A 15,935-nucleotide genomic window follows, 5' to 3' on the forward strand; every position below is an offset into this window, starting at 1 on the left:
CGATATGTCACCTGTGGTCAACAAAGACATCCAAACACAAGCATATAAAAATTTGCATACTTTAGAGAAATATCTAATTCATTAAATTAGTATGTGTAATCAAATGGTGACGAGTGAAATTAAGGAATAATTTCACGTGCATTTTGTCCAAATCCTAATAATTTCCCTGATTTGGACAAAACGCAAGTAAAATTTTTCCTAGTTTCACGAGTATACCATTTGATTACTTATTAATATCATGGGTGACGAATTATGTTAGCATTCTTAGATTTTTGACATGTTTATCCTGGATCGTATTGATCGAGAACTCCACTCTCTAAAATGTTTAGACCTTAAATTTGGCTTCTAAAGTTCAGAATTTTTCAGACTATTTCGGCAAAATATCTGTTAGAATCCTTCTTGACATTCTCTTGTGTGTTCAGGTTTTCTAAAGCATCTTTTTGTGCCCTGACATCTTCATTCACCGCGTTTGAAAACTTCGTTGCCATCTTGACACTGAGATGTACAGAAGGTTGCCATGGCAATTTGACGCCAACTTGATAGGTGCGTTGAGTGGAAGGGGCAAGGGAAGCATGAAGGTATCGCTGTACAGAACCTCTCAGATGTTCATCGCTGATGGAGGGATGGTGGAGGCTGTGGGAGAGGCTGACGGAGCCAGGGTATGGAAGCGGTCCATCTGAAAACGGGAAAGGGAATCAGCGATAGAATTGTCTAAGCCCAGGATGTGAGTAGCCGTGAATGTGAAGCTCCCTCTCCAATATAACTTCACATTCACGGCTACTCACATCCCGGGCTTAGACAATTCTATCGCTGACTCCCTTTCCCGTTTTCAGATGGACCGCTTCCGTACCCTGGCTCCCTCAGCCTCTCCCACAGCCTCCACCATCCCTCCATCAGCGATGAACATCTGAGAGGTTCTGTACAGCGATACCTTCATGCTTCCCTTGCCCCTTCCACTCGGCGCACCTATCAAGTTGGCGTCAAGCACTTCCTCACCATTTGTAATTTCACATGTGGAATTACAAATTAGTGTAGGTAATAGCATGATTAGTAGTGATATTTGGCATAAATACTACGAGTGATATTTCAAAATTGTTATACGTAATTTCACGAGCCGTCAGGCGAGTAAAATTTGAGACAATTTTGAAATATCACGAGCGGTATTTATGCCAAAATCACATACAAATCATACCATTATTTGTTTATACTACTACCCGCAAAAGGTTGTAATTTTCACATGTAGGTATTTCAAATTAAGCTGAAATACCACTGCTCTAAGCCAATCAAATTGCAGAAATTTCTCATGTAGTAATATAAAAGCTGAAATTTCGCACCAAAATTAAGGAGTAATTCGTCACCTATGATATTAGCAGATTTATTTAAGCATGTTTCAATTATTAACAATAAGGGAGATTCTGATAATGTAAGTTTGAATTAACCTTACATGTCTTAAAGCTGTTGCCCTCTTTTCTAATCCAGCCACTGAAGCCACAGTTGTCTTTAAGCAAGTCTTGAGCAGGAATTGACTGGTATGGTTCAGGAACTAACGGCTGATGTGGTTCTGTAAATGATCTTTCTCTATCTGCCCCAACTTGAGCTAAGTTAATGGTCGGCGATGGAGCAGTACTTGAGCGATGAAAGGTGTGGGGCTTCATAGTTCTATAGCCTACCTCATAGCGTATCTGAAAAATTTAAATTCAGTTATGGACCACAAAGTTAGGTCAAAACAGTGGGATAAAAGTTACTACTACAGTAGATCTGTGAAACAGAGACACATACCCGTAAAGCCAAACAAATGGGCTTGGGGAGAATTCTGGGGTCAGGAGAGCAAACAACTGTGATTTATTAGAATACATAGACAGCTATTTCGAGAAAGGTTGTCGGAAAAAGTGCACACAACAATCCCAAAAGGTATTGCGGGTGATTTTGAGTTCACTATTTTTTCAATGAAATTTGAAAGAATGGCACAAGAGGCCATGGACGTACGTTTGCAAGCACTAAAGGAAGGCAACAAAAGTAGCTTTGACAGCGACAGTGTTAGGAACAGTGTATTGATCATGTCACATATTACCTCTCGGGATTGTCGCATGCACATTTTTTTGCACAACCTTTCTCAAAATAGCTGTATATTGTAGGGATGTCCTGCCAACAGGGAATAACTCTTATCATCACCATCATTTTCATCATCACTGATCATCATTGTCATCATCATCATCGTCATTATTATCAGAAATCAATAACCTCTACAACTGTAACTAAAATCTTTTTTTTTTTTACATAATCAGGACACTTTTTTAAGTGGAGAGATGATAAGCATTAGAACTCCAACCTGGAGTACCAGGCACTGTTCTCCTGTCTTACTACTTCTAACTGGACCTAACCTCTGCCATTATAGCTGTGGGAACTCTACAACACACAAACTTCATGACCACCTAACAAAGTGACATTTTTTGCCCAAAAACGATTAGGTGATGATTTTTCAACCTGCTTTAAAAGGAGCTGTGTCTTGAAACATAAACAGAACTTAGCTACACAGTACCTAAGTGTCCTAAGACAACACAGCAAAACAATTTCATGACAGGTCCTTTGTCTCTAGTACTGAAAGTTCTAGGAGAACTTTGTTGGTGGATACTGTCATGTATTTACTTATTATTTCAAATCATCATTTATGTTCATTTCAAAAAAAAACCTAATAGTCCAGTTTCGAGTTCGCTATGACCACTGAATCAAAGAAGTGAAGATGCATTTTTTACAGGCTTAGTCTCCATCTGAAGTAATATATTCACAAATTCCATCGAGAAAAAGACCTGTTTATTTCTCTGTCTTTAGTGTATATTCAAATTTCAAACACTTACTTGACAGAATTTCTGAATATTTTACTATATGTCGAGGCTAACCCTGTATGAATTGGTGGTTAATGTTTGTATTCAGCCGTAATTTTTAATTCGAAACTGGTCTATTCGTATAGGTAATAGCATGATTTGTAGTAATATTTGGTATAAATACCACGAGTGATATTTCAAAATTGTTATACGTAATTTCACGAGCCGTTAGGCGAGTGAAATTTGAGACAATTTTGAAATATCACGAGTAGTATTTATGCCAAATATCCCGTACAAATCATGCTATTATTTGTTTATACTAAAACCCACAAAAGGTTTGTAATTTTCACATGTAGGTATTTCAAATTAAGCTGAAATACCACTGCTCTAAGCCAATCAAATTGCAGTAATTTCTCATGTAGTAGTATAATGACTGGATTTAACCTCACACAGCTATTTTTTAATAACCAGCAAACATTAACCAAATTTGGAAGATGTTGATCATTTGAGATTTTTTTTAGTTGTAGTAAAACTTGGATGACAAGAAACCACCAAAAGTTATAATAACATTTGTTGATGTATACGTATGCAATACATTATTGTTCTTGTTTTGTTGGGTCCAATATTATTTTGGTTTTTGGTTAATTCTTTATAACCAGCTAACACTGACCAAATTTGGAAGAAGTTTGCCTCTTTACATAAATACAATTAAGAGGGATTTTTTTTTTGTGGTGGAACAATAATACAAATATTAAATATTCAGATTTCACCCATAGAGACACGGTACTGACACTAACTAGGCAATGCAAGGAAACAAGGCAAACTGGTAAAACTGACCAAAAGAAAAAAAAGATATGCCGACTGAAAATTGCCTTTGTTTGTGTTCCTCTAAAAATAGACAAATACTAAATTATTCAAACCAGATACAAATTTAAAAGTTAACTGGAGTCACATGCAGGAGCAATTAACTATTATTGTTACTCAAGTGTGTATTTAAACAGTGAATTAAGCTTACATGTAGTAAATGACAGTTCAACGAAACGAAATTGCCATTATTCACAGCTATTACGACAGCTCTGGAGTCAGTCAATATCAACAAGTGACTAGATAACAGAACTACAGAAAATCAATATTATATTATCTTGCTGAGGAGAACCAATCGCAGTTGACAAATGAAATCATTTCACAGTTGCACTGTGAAACAATTCAGGCTTTATAACACAAACAAGGTACAACGCCACAGAATGGAGCCGAACGAAGCTCAATAAAGACATGCCTATGCACAAACTGGACCCTCATGACGAATATTAAGCAAAACATTTCCTTTTAACACATGTTGATAAAAAGACTGACTGGACGTTGAGCAATTTTGGTAACACAAATTAAAAACAAAGCAGTTTAGGTTCTATCTAGATCACGGAAAGAGTAATAAATTGTAAGCCGATTACGAGTAATAAAACCATTAACGCTTTTCACAGTTCATTTTGGGAGCAAAGACTCAGACTATAACGATTGCACTTACTTTGGTAGAGATGTTGTTTCGTTCAGCTGAGTACAGAAACCGGTAGTTTTATACGATTACTTAGAGTGAACTTCGCTAAAGGAAAGGTTACAACGGAGAGAAATTCCGTCCTCGATGCATCGTTTCAGCACAGTTAACCTGCTGATTTGCAAATGAAGATCGGGGCGTATATTGCGGTAGCAATTGTCGCATTTCCGTATAAATTTTGTTGCATGATCAATATTCTGCTTGACGAGAACAGGGAAACTGGCGCTGCCTTCCCCTCGTTCTGGGAATATTGGGAAAGAAAATCACGTGTTTGACAATACTTAGAGAGAGGGAAGGGGAGGGAGATGCAGGTGACCCTCCCCCACAACGGCTACAAAGTCCCACAGAAAGTGGCCGTAGAGTCCATGTATGGACTGTCCGCCCCAAAAAAGTGGCCGTACGTGGAGTTACGTGGAGTAGCCTGCGTAGCAAACGAGTCAGTTACGCGAAAGTTGGAGCGAGGGCAAAAAAAATTGGAGGGGGTGGGGGAAGGGAGAAGTTAATTTAGAAAATCTTCGCAGCCAAACCAGTCTCTCGATCTCGAAAGATCCTCAGCTTATGTTTTCGCTCGATCTTTTTTTTCTTTATACATGTTGCTTTTTTGCAGAGAGAAGCAGCATGAGTAGTCTATTACATAACGTCCATTGCATACTCTGCGGCAAAAGAAATATTTATCCTGCTAGTTCATCATCCATGCGATATCTTAAAGTCCTGAGACAGGTCAAGATTTTATTTACCAATATTGTAGTTCAATCGGAAGCGTTTATTTGAAAATTGAATCTGTTCACGGACGTACCGCCACTCGTTGCAAATTTTTTAAGACTGACAGCATAAGGCGACAAGAAAGTCTGACTTGAAAGGCAATTTAACTATAATACTTTTTCCCAAAATTTTGGTTATAAATGTATAAAATGTGAAAAACACAACCTCCGAAAATCGTAAGAAGGTCCGTGTAGAAAAATTCCGAATATCATGAAACGGTTATCCAGAAATTTGTAGCTTTTTTCGCGAACTAAGGATTTTTTCTTTTGCAATAAGCTCTTCTACTATTTATTTCAGTGGTTTACCAGGTTTAAATTTTAGTTTAGGCTCAAACCACGCGATATTTTTTTTCATTTATTTATCTGTTTTTAAGAATACGTGCTCATGTTCAGTTAACGGGTGATTAAACAAGACCGCCAATTGAGAGTGATTATTAAATAGACCGAACGCAGACGGCACGAATTTGTGTTAACTGATAATTGCAACTAAAATAGAAGATGAGATAGTTATGTGGTAATTTTTTTTTTCAATATAGGTACATCTGGAGAGTATTAAATATTAACCGACAAAAAAAAACATGCAATACAGAACACCAAAAAAATATGAGATGACTATATGGGATAAACTCATGTTTAGTTCATGGCTGACGTATTCATGCCATGGGCTTTTGGAGGCACTCGAATGGCACTCGATCACTCACTCACTCGCCCACTCACTCGATTCTCATTAATTTATTCATTAAAGTCAGATTAAACACTTTACCCTTACCTCCCTTACTTAGTATTACTTTTGTTCCAAGTGCCTTTTACGCATATGTTTGGCATATTCTAGAGGGTACTAGTAAGGCGTACATTTTTTCTTGACACATCACAGAGTAGCCAGCCTAGCCGAAGAATGGGTTTTGTCAGGAGTATAAATGGAAATATTCTAAAGAACACTGACAACATCATCGGCAAGAAATGGACTTGGAGTTGTAAAAAGGACGTTGAATATAATTGAGCGAGGATCATTGTTGTATATTTGGACGAACTGTGCTCGTTTACTTTATTTGATGGAGAAGATGCGATCGACAGGAGTGTGAAAGAGCTATCGGAGCCTGACGATGGGATTTTGCTTAGCGAAAAGCGAATAATAAGCCAAAGAGCCTTAGGGACGGACCATTAGAAAAGGGGGGTGGGGAAAAAAACAAAAAAAAATCATGCAAGGGAAAATATCAAGAAAAAAAATTCATGCAAAGAAGAAGGTAAAGAAAAAAAAATCATGCAGAAGGAAGGTCCAATGGTGACTTTTTCAGAAAGTCTGAGTTTCTTTCAGAGAGTCTGAGTTTCAGAAATCAACAATATTACCAGGCACAATATGAATAAACAGAAATCACTTTCTTCTTATTGAAAGGAGACAATTAGAACCTTGTTTTTGTTTTAAATTGCAGCTAGTTTACCTACAACCTTGTATACTGTATTATAATAAAAATAATAAAATAAAATTTGTAATAAATAAATATGAGAATTTGGTAGCTTTGTAAATATTCTATAAAATTATTTGTGCCCAAAATAAAAATTAGAGGATGGGTCTTACCGCCTTGAATAAGAATTCTATAATACAATGAAAAAGTGCATTCACACGTAATAGTAAGTGTTAAAACTTTAACTGTCAATGACATAACCAGCAACACTGCCACCGGTACTTTTAACAAAAATTAAGAACCACAAAGTATGGTTTTCACTGGCAGTCAGTCTACCTGCAACATACAGTGTATCCTGTATTATAATAAATATCATACAAAAATTTAATTATCCATAAACAGTTTCAATATTAAACTTTTCAACATATAAAATTTATAATAAAATATAAATATTAGAATTTGGTATCTTTGGAAATATTCTATAAAATTATTTGTGCCCACAATAAAATCAGAGTACGGGTCTTATCGCCTTGGATAATGACTCTATAATAAAATGAAAAAGTTCATTTACATGTAGTAGTAGTGTTAAAACTTTAACTGTTACCAGCATTAACTAGTCAACAACATAAACAGCAACACTGCCACTGGTACTTTTAACAAAAATTAAGAACCACAAAGTATGGGTTTCATTGGCAGCCGGACTATCTGCAACATACAGTGTATATTGCATTATAATTAATATCATGTTGGCCTGTGGGAGAGGAATTCCAGAGGGCAGGGACTGAAAAATGCACAGGGAAGCCGTCCACTCCAAGTGGCTTCCTCCTCTCTCACTGTGTACATTTTCGAAAAGATTTTGCATGTATCCTTTGATCTGTCGTGAGTGTAGAATAATTTATAAAGCACAAAAACATAGATAATGAATCAAGATTTCACTGTCCAAAAAAAAAACAGTATTTGTCTGAAAAAAAAAAATTCTTGCAGAGGGATTCTCCTGAAAAAAAAATTCCTGCACAAGCAGTGAGCGAAAAAAAAAAAAAAAAAAAGAGCTGAAAATTCTCTTATCTGCCTGTAAGCGACTGCTTTAGGCCTAGTTTTCATCTCTATGTTCGCTGTATGTATTACACTACTCAGAGTAGGATAACTTTTCGTGACGAGATGAAACTATACATATCCTATACCGATTATAGATTGCAGGCAATGAATTCTTTTCAAAAGCGTAGGTGTGTTCGGACCGCTTTTAGGAAAAGGATCCCAGTGGTTCGATTCTCCTAGGCCACCATTAACTCATTATGGGTGATGCTTATCACAAAGAAAGTGAAAGTTCTGGCATATAAAGTATCATACATCCAAAAGGAACATAAGGAGCATTTCCTCGAAGACGTATACCCACAGATGTACCAGCAAGTACATTCTATCTAGGCAAACTGGTGGAAGATGATGACAGTTAACCCTGTTATAACCAAATGGCTTAGTCAGGACCTTGGGATCCATTTTTTTCTGTCACAACTGAACTCACCGTTTTCTAAAGATTGATGGCATGACTGGCACAATTACAGGCATAAACATTTAATGCATCCTTGCTTTCGTCAGAGGACATTGTTCTCACACTTAGTAGGGAGAAGCCATTTCCAGTAGCCGGGCTTAGGATATGAGCCTGTATACAGCAGCCCCCCACTTTTCAAAAACGTCTCTCTCTCTCTCTACTTCTTTTTTAGGGGAGGGGGTGTCTGAACACAGGCTAGTAGGCCCCGAAGAGAAGGAGAAGAGTGACTGCATCAACATACTATCATTTCTCTCAGAACAGCCATTAGCAGCTGAAACCAGCAGTAATTGAGAGGAAACTAAAAAGGAATAGTTCGTTTAGATTAAAATTGATTGCAGTCTCGTACCCCCAAACATGGCTCGTTACATCACAGGTGTTGGAGTACTAAAAGCTAAGCCTCGTACTCCTTACTTCGCTTATTTCGGTATTTTACACGAGTTTTAGTTTATTTTTGGATATATTGGAAGATATATTTCGGGTATTTTGGTACTTCACAACCCCCACTGGCCGACCCTGAGCCTTTAAAAGGGTTAATTATACCGAAACATTCCCGTGATGTTAGCTTGACAAAATGACATATATAATTCTATGTGCAAAACGAAATGAATTGGGGTCATAAAACAGGTCTCTTGTCTTTGTCCTTAAATCTCTCGGCGGCGACAGATGTATCTCTTCCCAAACTTTCCTTATGGGTAAAGGGAAGACCGATGGCATTACTTACGTCCCGTGAAATAATGCAATCGCTTCCTCCTGTGCACATATACATGTGCATCAGTTGGCAAATTGACTGCGCGTCAGGACAAGAGAAAAAGGCTAAAAATCTTGAAGATATACAACAAGCAATAACTAGATATTGACCAAGATATTGACAGAGCTGACAGGTAATAAAACTCTGTTTAAATACATACATGGAAAAATGACTCATGTTTTGAACTGCGGATAAAAATGCAGACTTCGTCACGTTGACGTTTTCGACTCAGGCCATTAAGCATCCTCGCAGACCCAGGGGCAGATGGGGGGGGGGGGGGGGGGGGGGCAAGAGAAAGTCTAATCGGGCGGGAAAATATGGCACGAAGAAAAGTAAAGAACGGCGAGAAGAGCCCCGCCATTAATATAAGATACTGATGCATTGTTCTTACAAACTCAGAATTTCGATACAAAGATACATACACATATTGGATCTGCTGGGTAGATATGGTAAAAAAGCTAAAACCCGGCCATTATTGAAGTCCTAGATAACATTGATGAAGGAGAGAGCCCTTTTATTTGCTTTACTTTAAAATTGCAAACGCCAAAACAAACCTGTGGCAACTGATCTTAGTTTTTAGCAACAGGATATACAAAGCTGTGCGTCCAACGCAGTTGCAAAATTCAGTCAAACCCCGTTAAGGTGGTACTATACGGACATTGAAGAGACTAGGGAGAGCCTGGAAGGGATCATAGAAAGTGTTCGTATTAAAGGCGTGTCCGTATTAAGCGGGTCATTTTGTTAAGGCGCCAAAAAACTCCTTGAATTAGAGAAAAAAAATCTGAAGAAATAAAGAGGACATAAACCTGGCTTTTACCGGGCACAAAATATGTCCGTAATAACAAGATGTCCGTAAAGAGGGGCAGGTTCGACTACTTTTAATCTCTCTCTAATCTTTCGCTAGTTTTCGCTTCTTTAGCTTGCGTAAGTGAATTTTCAAGAAATTCTGCTTGTTTTGCTGACCTTGACACGTAGTCAATTGTCAATTATGAATGTGCATTCTTTTTGGGGGTTTAAATAATGTCATCAGTCTTGCCTTACAATAACCTGCGCGGCAGGCGTTAAAAGGGGAAGGGGAAGGGGGAATTTGGGCGCGCGAGAGCGCGTGGCGTGCGGTCTCGCGACCAAATTCCCTTCCCCTTCCCACTCGAACGCCTGCCACGCAGGTTAGCCTTTTAACTAAAAATATCAATCGGCAATAGAAGGTTTACGAAAAAATTGCTAAAATTTCGCTAAAAATAGTATATAACTGAGGGTAAAGGGTTGGACCTCGGGGCGGACCCTCCCCGTATAAATATTTGTTGAGTATCCCCCCGGGGGAGGGGGGGCGTATAACAGCTATATTACGGTCTCACAAATTTTGCGCTTACACTTTATCTTATTTGGGGAAATGACATAATAATGGAATAATAAGATCCCCTACATCACGTCTCTAAAGGGAGCTGCAGCCTGTTTGGCAGGTTGAATTGTCGAAAACGCGGACCAGGTATTCCTGGAAAACACAGGGTACTATGCGCTAGCAAGAAAATCGCATCTATTATTTTAGAAAAATGTATAGCATGTCAAGAAATGTCAAACATCTTGCATCTGGCGATACTTTTATTGCCTATTTGATGTGAATGTAGTTTTAAACTAACTAACTTTTCATTATCTAGTTTTCTTACAGGGGCATTGTCACGGCGATTATCACGTCTCAAATCTTTAACGAAAAACTTTTTTTTACAACAGGAAATTGCTCTGAGAAAACCGGGAAGAAAATGTTAAGGAATTTCTCCAAGGAAGAACTAACTATAATCAGCCCCCTTAGGCGACAGTTCTGTAAAATACGCAAGAAGACTTACAAAAATTAACAGTTCCAATCCATTTCTATCATCCCAGCTTAGCCATCCGCTAAAAGCGAACCATTATTTTGACGATTCCATCCGTTCAATTATGTTTTAAGAGAACCCCGCCCCATAAAAAAAAGAAAGAAAAAATGAATTAGGTCACACTGCTCCCTTAAACTCGGCAGTTACTTCGTTAAATCACATTGCTCAACGTTAATTTTACTTCACATCATTTCGCTAATATGTGCTCGACGTTTACTTGCTTCTTCATTTTACAGCACAAACTTGCAGCATTGGTATGAGTAACGAATTTTGGAAGACTGACTGTTATTCTGCCTGTTGAGTCGCAAACTGGCCAAGAAATAATCTTTAGGACAAGCGACATTTTGCCTGTCCAAGTACACAAGGGCTTTATAGGCGCCTTCATTGAAGTTAGTAAACTTCGCGATACACTGAACATTAGCGCCATCTACTCTCTTGGTCAGGTCCTGCAGAAAGAAGACAGAAAGTAGAAATCATATATATTTTTAGCGGGATGACTTGTTGGGGAGGGAGGAAATGCGACCCCCGGAGGAGGGCAGTGATGCTGCTATTCTTAAAGCAAAACAAATTGCGCGCGTTCGCTTTTTGGATGTACATGTAAACAAAAGTTTGTATTTGAACAATTTTAAGAAAAGCATATCGCCAGTTTTTATGAGTATTTGCGTTGATGAAACGAGGTATTAAACTATTTTAAAGCAAAATTACGTAAACAATTATTGACCAAACAATCCAGCGTGAACGCCTCTAGAAGTCTTGTACTCTTTAGAACCGTTACCGTTCAACTTCAACCGTAGGATTTTTGTTTTGTTTTGTTTTGCTTATTCATTTGTTGTTGTTGTTGTTGTTGTTTTTTGTTTTAAACTGTTAAAAATTTTAATTGGACTGCTGTCTACCAGATTGAGGGGAAATAATTATTGCATCATTACAAATTCACTACCCCAAACATCAAAAGATTAGGTAGAGTATAATATGGCGATGCTATTTCCCAATCTCAAACGGTTCCCGCCATTTTTAACTGTGGATGCCACCACTGATAATCAAGTCTTCATTCATGATAAGTGTTCATTCCCTGGATTAAGGTGGCCCGAACCTAAATGCGTGTTAATTGCTTAAATTAATATGCTTTTGAATCGCGTTTTTCAGCAGAAACGATTTTTCCGATTTCTAAGACTTTTGGCATCTTCAATAAAAAAAGATGGAACTTAAAGAAAATGCTTTTTTTTTTTTTCTTGTAGCTGTAAAATCGACATATATTTAAACCACACTTTTAAAAAAATGTAAGCAACTTCGAAATCCTACGATGGAGCTTTCCCCGCGTAACTTCAGCAGATAAGCCTCATATCTCTCTCATATCTACAATTATATATATGCAAGTCAATCGCGTCTCCATATGACTCGCTGCACAAAATGCTGGTCAGATTTAACCTTAAACTGCTACGCTAACACATTTGATAAAGTTGACGCACATATAGAGGAAGAGTGTTGACGGACCATATCCTATCTGAGAGGGTATTCTTACCCAAATATTTATTGTAAGAAACTGAGTATGCAATTCTGGACATTAGTGGAAAAGTCAGTTGAGAAAGAACAGTCTTTAATCTCCGCATCGTTTCCTCATTAAAGTAGTTTAATTTTTTCAGCGAGAAACGATCTCCGTATTTGACGATTATAATTTCTGCAATAGGTGAACTGGGTATTAAGCAATCCAGGACGGGACTGCTTTTGAAACTCTCCATTTTCAAAGTAGACAACAATTTGATGCTCCAATTAATGATAGAAAGACCGCAACCCTGCAAAATACAGTTGATCATGAATATCGTTATCATTGCCTTTTATTATCTGTGCATATGGTTTGAGAAACATTTGAAACGGTTTTCCATTTCAATTAATGAAGTAATTGAGGACTAATTGCCTTCAGTTGCAACAAGGTATTCATCTCCTCGCTTTCGATTTCAGATCTTGCTGAGTTCTCCCATTTGTTATATGATGCCGTTCAAATTAAAGGACTGTGATCAAAGAAGTAACCTCCGCTTTTCTACAGATTAATCTAGGTCAGGCTTCATTCTATATTTTTATTACCTTAACTTGCCTTTCCAGTCTTTTGAGCCTGCACCCAAAAAGACATAACTTGACCCTATAACAAAAGAGAAATGCCCATGCAGAGTATACGTTAATACAGATGATGCTGAATAACAATAGGGTCATCACGAGGAGATACTATAGACGTAAAAATTATTAGCGGTAAAAGCAACAAACACTTGAAAACGAAAGAAAATCAATTAAGGTGATACCTTTTTTCTGGCTCTGAAGCTCCATACGAAGTGGCCAAGAAAATCCCAGCAATAATCAACACAAAAAAGAAGTGAAACATTTTCCTGCTCTTGCTTAGTCACTGAAACGTGAATCGGTAAACTGGAAGAAGCAAGGCAGTCAGTTTGTTAGCCGGAATAAAAAATAAATTAAAAAAGAAAAAAAAAGGAGTACAATAAGAATAAAGAGATATATTTTACATGAGGCATGGACGAATTAACGGCAGACTAAATAAAAGGACTTGCCCCCCGTTACGGTGCAAAAATACATCCACGTTAACTAAACTACAGATAGGAACCCACTCAACATACACGGCTCAAACAAAGGGAATATAACAGAAGTTGATCAAAAACAACATTTTACCTTATTACATGAATTTCGCGACTTTTTTGAAATCGCAAGTTAAAGCCCGTTAGTAAGACTGTCGCGTCGCGAACATAACGTGACGCAAAAATTGACTCACTTTAATGTGTCAACAATCGTGAACAATAAAGAAAATGACCTCATTCCCAGTTGAAACGTTTACAAACTCATATATTCAACTTGACTGCGAGAAGTCTCTCTTTTGCTCGAAAATCTGTGAAGGATTGCGAGAAAATTTGCGCCAAAATTAAGGCGTAATTCGTCACCTGTGATATTAGACTAATAAGTGTAAATTTCATCAAAATTCTAATCATTGGAACCAGTGCCACCAAATTGAATGAAACATAAACATAATCGCCCAAAAAATTAAAAGAAGGTACTCATAACATGCAAACACGTAAGTGGGCACCGATGGACAATCTTGAAGAAGATTAAAACGGATTGAAATTGTAGGTTTTCGCCGAAAAGTTGTTAGCATAGCAGTTTTTCGGAAGTTCACTTAATGTTTATAACGTTTGCATGATACAATGCCTGGAGCACGGTATGTTTGTTGGACATAGAAGCTGTGGTCTCGTCGTTTACAAGTAGTCTTCACGTTAACGTTAAATTTCATAACGCATCATAAGCATCAGGTTTTATAAATTGGCAATATTAACAAAATGAACTACAATGAACCTATTCAATCAACTGCTTGTGAGCAGAGCTGTATTACCTTGAAATAAAATTACTGCCGGTATGGGCTCGTTTAAAGCTTCTAATTTCTGTGTAACCCATGCCCAACAGAAATGTCAAGCAGCAGAACACTAATAAAAAGTGGGGTAATTTTATAAAATGATGGCCTTGTAGCTGTTCACACTATGTGTCTCTTAGCTTGAGATCAGTTCACAGACAGTCACCTTAACGGTACATTAAAGTAATGTGTTTGGTTCTGTTCTTACCTGTGGAGATGAGTCTTAAGAAAGGAAAAGAATTAGGGAACAAGCGGAATAGCTGTTTACCTCAATTTGGTTGTTTCTTGGTGTTGCGGACGGCTGCCATCACCAAATGATGTATTGAAAAAGAATTGGGCTCCTAATTATATTACTGGACGAAATCACGTGTTTCCGTATTTCGTAAACTCGACCGGAAACACATAAAGTTGCTTATTTCCGTTTCCGACCTGCGGAAACATGGTTTCCGTTTCCATGACGTTTCCGCACCGGAAACGACCTATCATGTTTCCAACGCAATTCTGTTATCACATTGTGGTTCTTTTTTTTTCTCCGTTACGTTTCCGGTGAAATATCTCGTTTTCTTTTTCCTTTCTTTTTTTTCTAACCCATGGACAAGATCCCATGATCAATGCTTCATAAATATGTCTTTCCCTCGTGGAGTTTAAAATATGTAACACATAAAGACTGATAACAGCGTAAAAAGATTTGAGCTTTAATTTATGTCGCCATCTTGGCTGGGAGGCAAACACGGCTAAAATTACAGTGAATGTATGGGATTTTGGCCCACTTGGAAACGCTATTACGCCGCTACAAAGAGGCGGATTTCCAACATTTGCCACTACTTTAAATAGTTTTACTGATATCATTCATTCATGATAGAACAACTCACTCTAATAGCTTCCTAAGTTGTTTGGCACAAGATAACACATGGAATCTGTTTACGCTCCTTTAATAAAATGGCTTTTCAGTTTTACATTGACTAAAAGAATGCACGCTATCCTCTGGTCAACCGCCAGATGTTGTTTCTTTTGTTTTGTTATGTTTTTTGTTTTTTGTTTTTTTGTGTGTGTGAAAGATAAACAATGGTTTTCACAGTATAAAATCAATTAGGCGTCGACTCGTTGTAGGAAATAATGTAGCAAGAATCGAAGTGTTGCATCATAAACGCATTATTCGATTTGAGCGCGCGAACTGCTGTTTCCTATATATTTGTTACCCTCCCTCCCACCTTGAGGGCTTTTGGCTTGGTTACTTTAATAAACCCCAATTATTAGCCCCCAATCATTATGTGCTGATATTAGGTATTTTTTCCACTAGGTGTTTACGTGAAAAACCTATCAGAATATTTTGTGAAGAGTCCAGAGGAAATTGTAACAGTTGCTGAAGTCTGGCAAGAAGAGACTTGCCGTGGCTGAAACAAAATGAACAGACAGTCTAGCAGGTTGGTGTGAAAATAAAGAAACAATGGTGTCTCAGTCATTGAATGGTAACATTCGACCATTGAAAAATTATTCACCACTCCTATTATTCAGCACTTGAATAACGGATATAAGAACTCATCTAGGAGGCCCTGCCAGGGTAAATTCCGACAACTTTACTTTGAAGAAAATTGCAAGATCGATGCTGTTCAAAAGAGGCCTCACCATCGTTTCCGCAATGCTGCCTTTTTCAGGGTACAAGACTATATACTGTTTCAGCACAGTTAACCTGCTAATTAGCAAATGAAGATCGGGGCGTAGAGACGGCAATTGTCGCATTTCCGTGTAAATTTCGTTGCAAGATCAATATTCTGCTTGACGAGGATGAGGGAAACTGGCGTTGCCTTCCGCTCGTTCTGGGAATATTGGGAAAG

General features: G+C 37.8%; 1 protein-coding gene across 3 annotated transcripts in view; it reads right to left on the reverse strand.

Moving 5' to 3' along the window:
* The window catches only part of LOC140933885 (uncharacterized), a 46,467-nt gene that overhangs the window by 7,516 nt on the left and 23,016 nt on the right, over window positions 1–15,935 (reverse strand). For 2 of the 3 annotated variants that reach the window (XM_073383554.1, XM_073383552.1), the window contains exons 1-2: window positions 4,345–4,599; window positions 1,445–1,682 (exon numbers count right to left, since the gene is read on the reverse strand). In XM_073383554.1, coding sequence (XP_073239655.1) covers window positions 1,445–1,655 — 211 coding nt within the window. In that variant the 5' untranslated portion in view covers window positions 1,656–1,682; window positions 4,345–4,599. Of the gene's footprint in view, window positions 1–1,444; window positions 1,683–4,344; window positions 4,600–15,935 lie in introns of those variants that run through there. The other variant, XM_073383553.1, reaches the window with a different exon arrangement.

This window comes from Porites lutea, chromosome 4 (genome assembly GCF_958299795.1).
Source record: "Porites lutea chromosome 4, jaPorLute2.1, whole genome shotgun sequence".
Classification (NCBI taxonomy): domain Eukaryota; kingdom Metazoa; phylum Cnidaria; class Anthozoa; order Scleractinia; family Poritidae; genus Porites; species Porites lutea.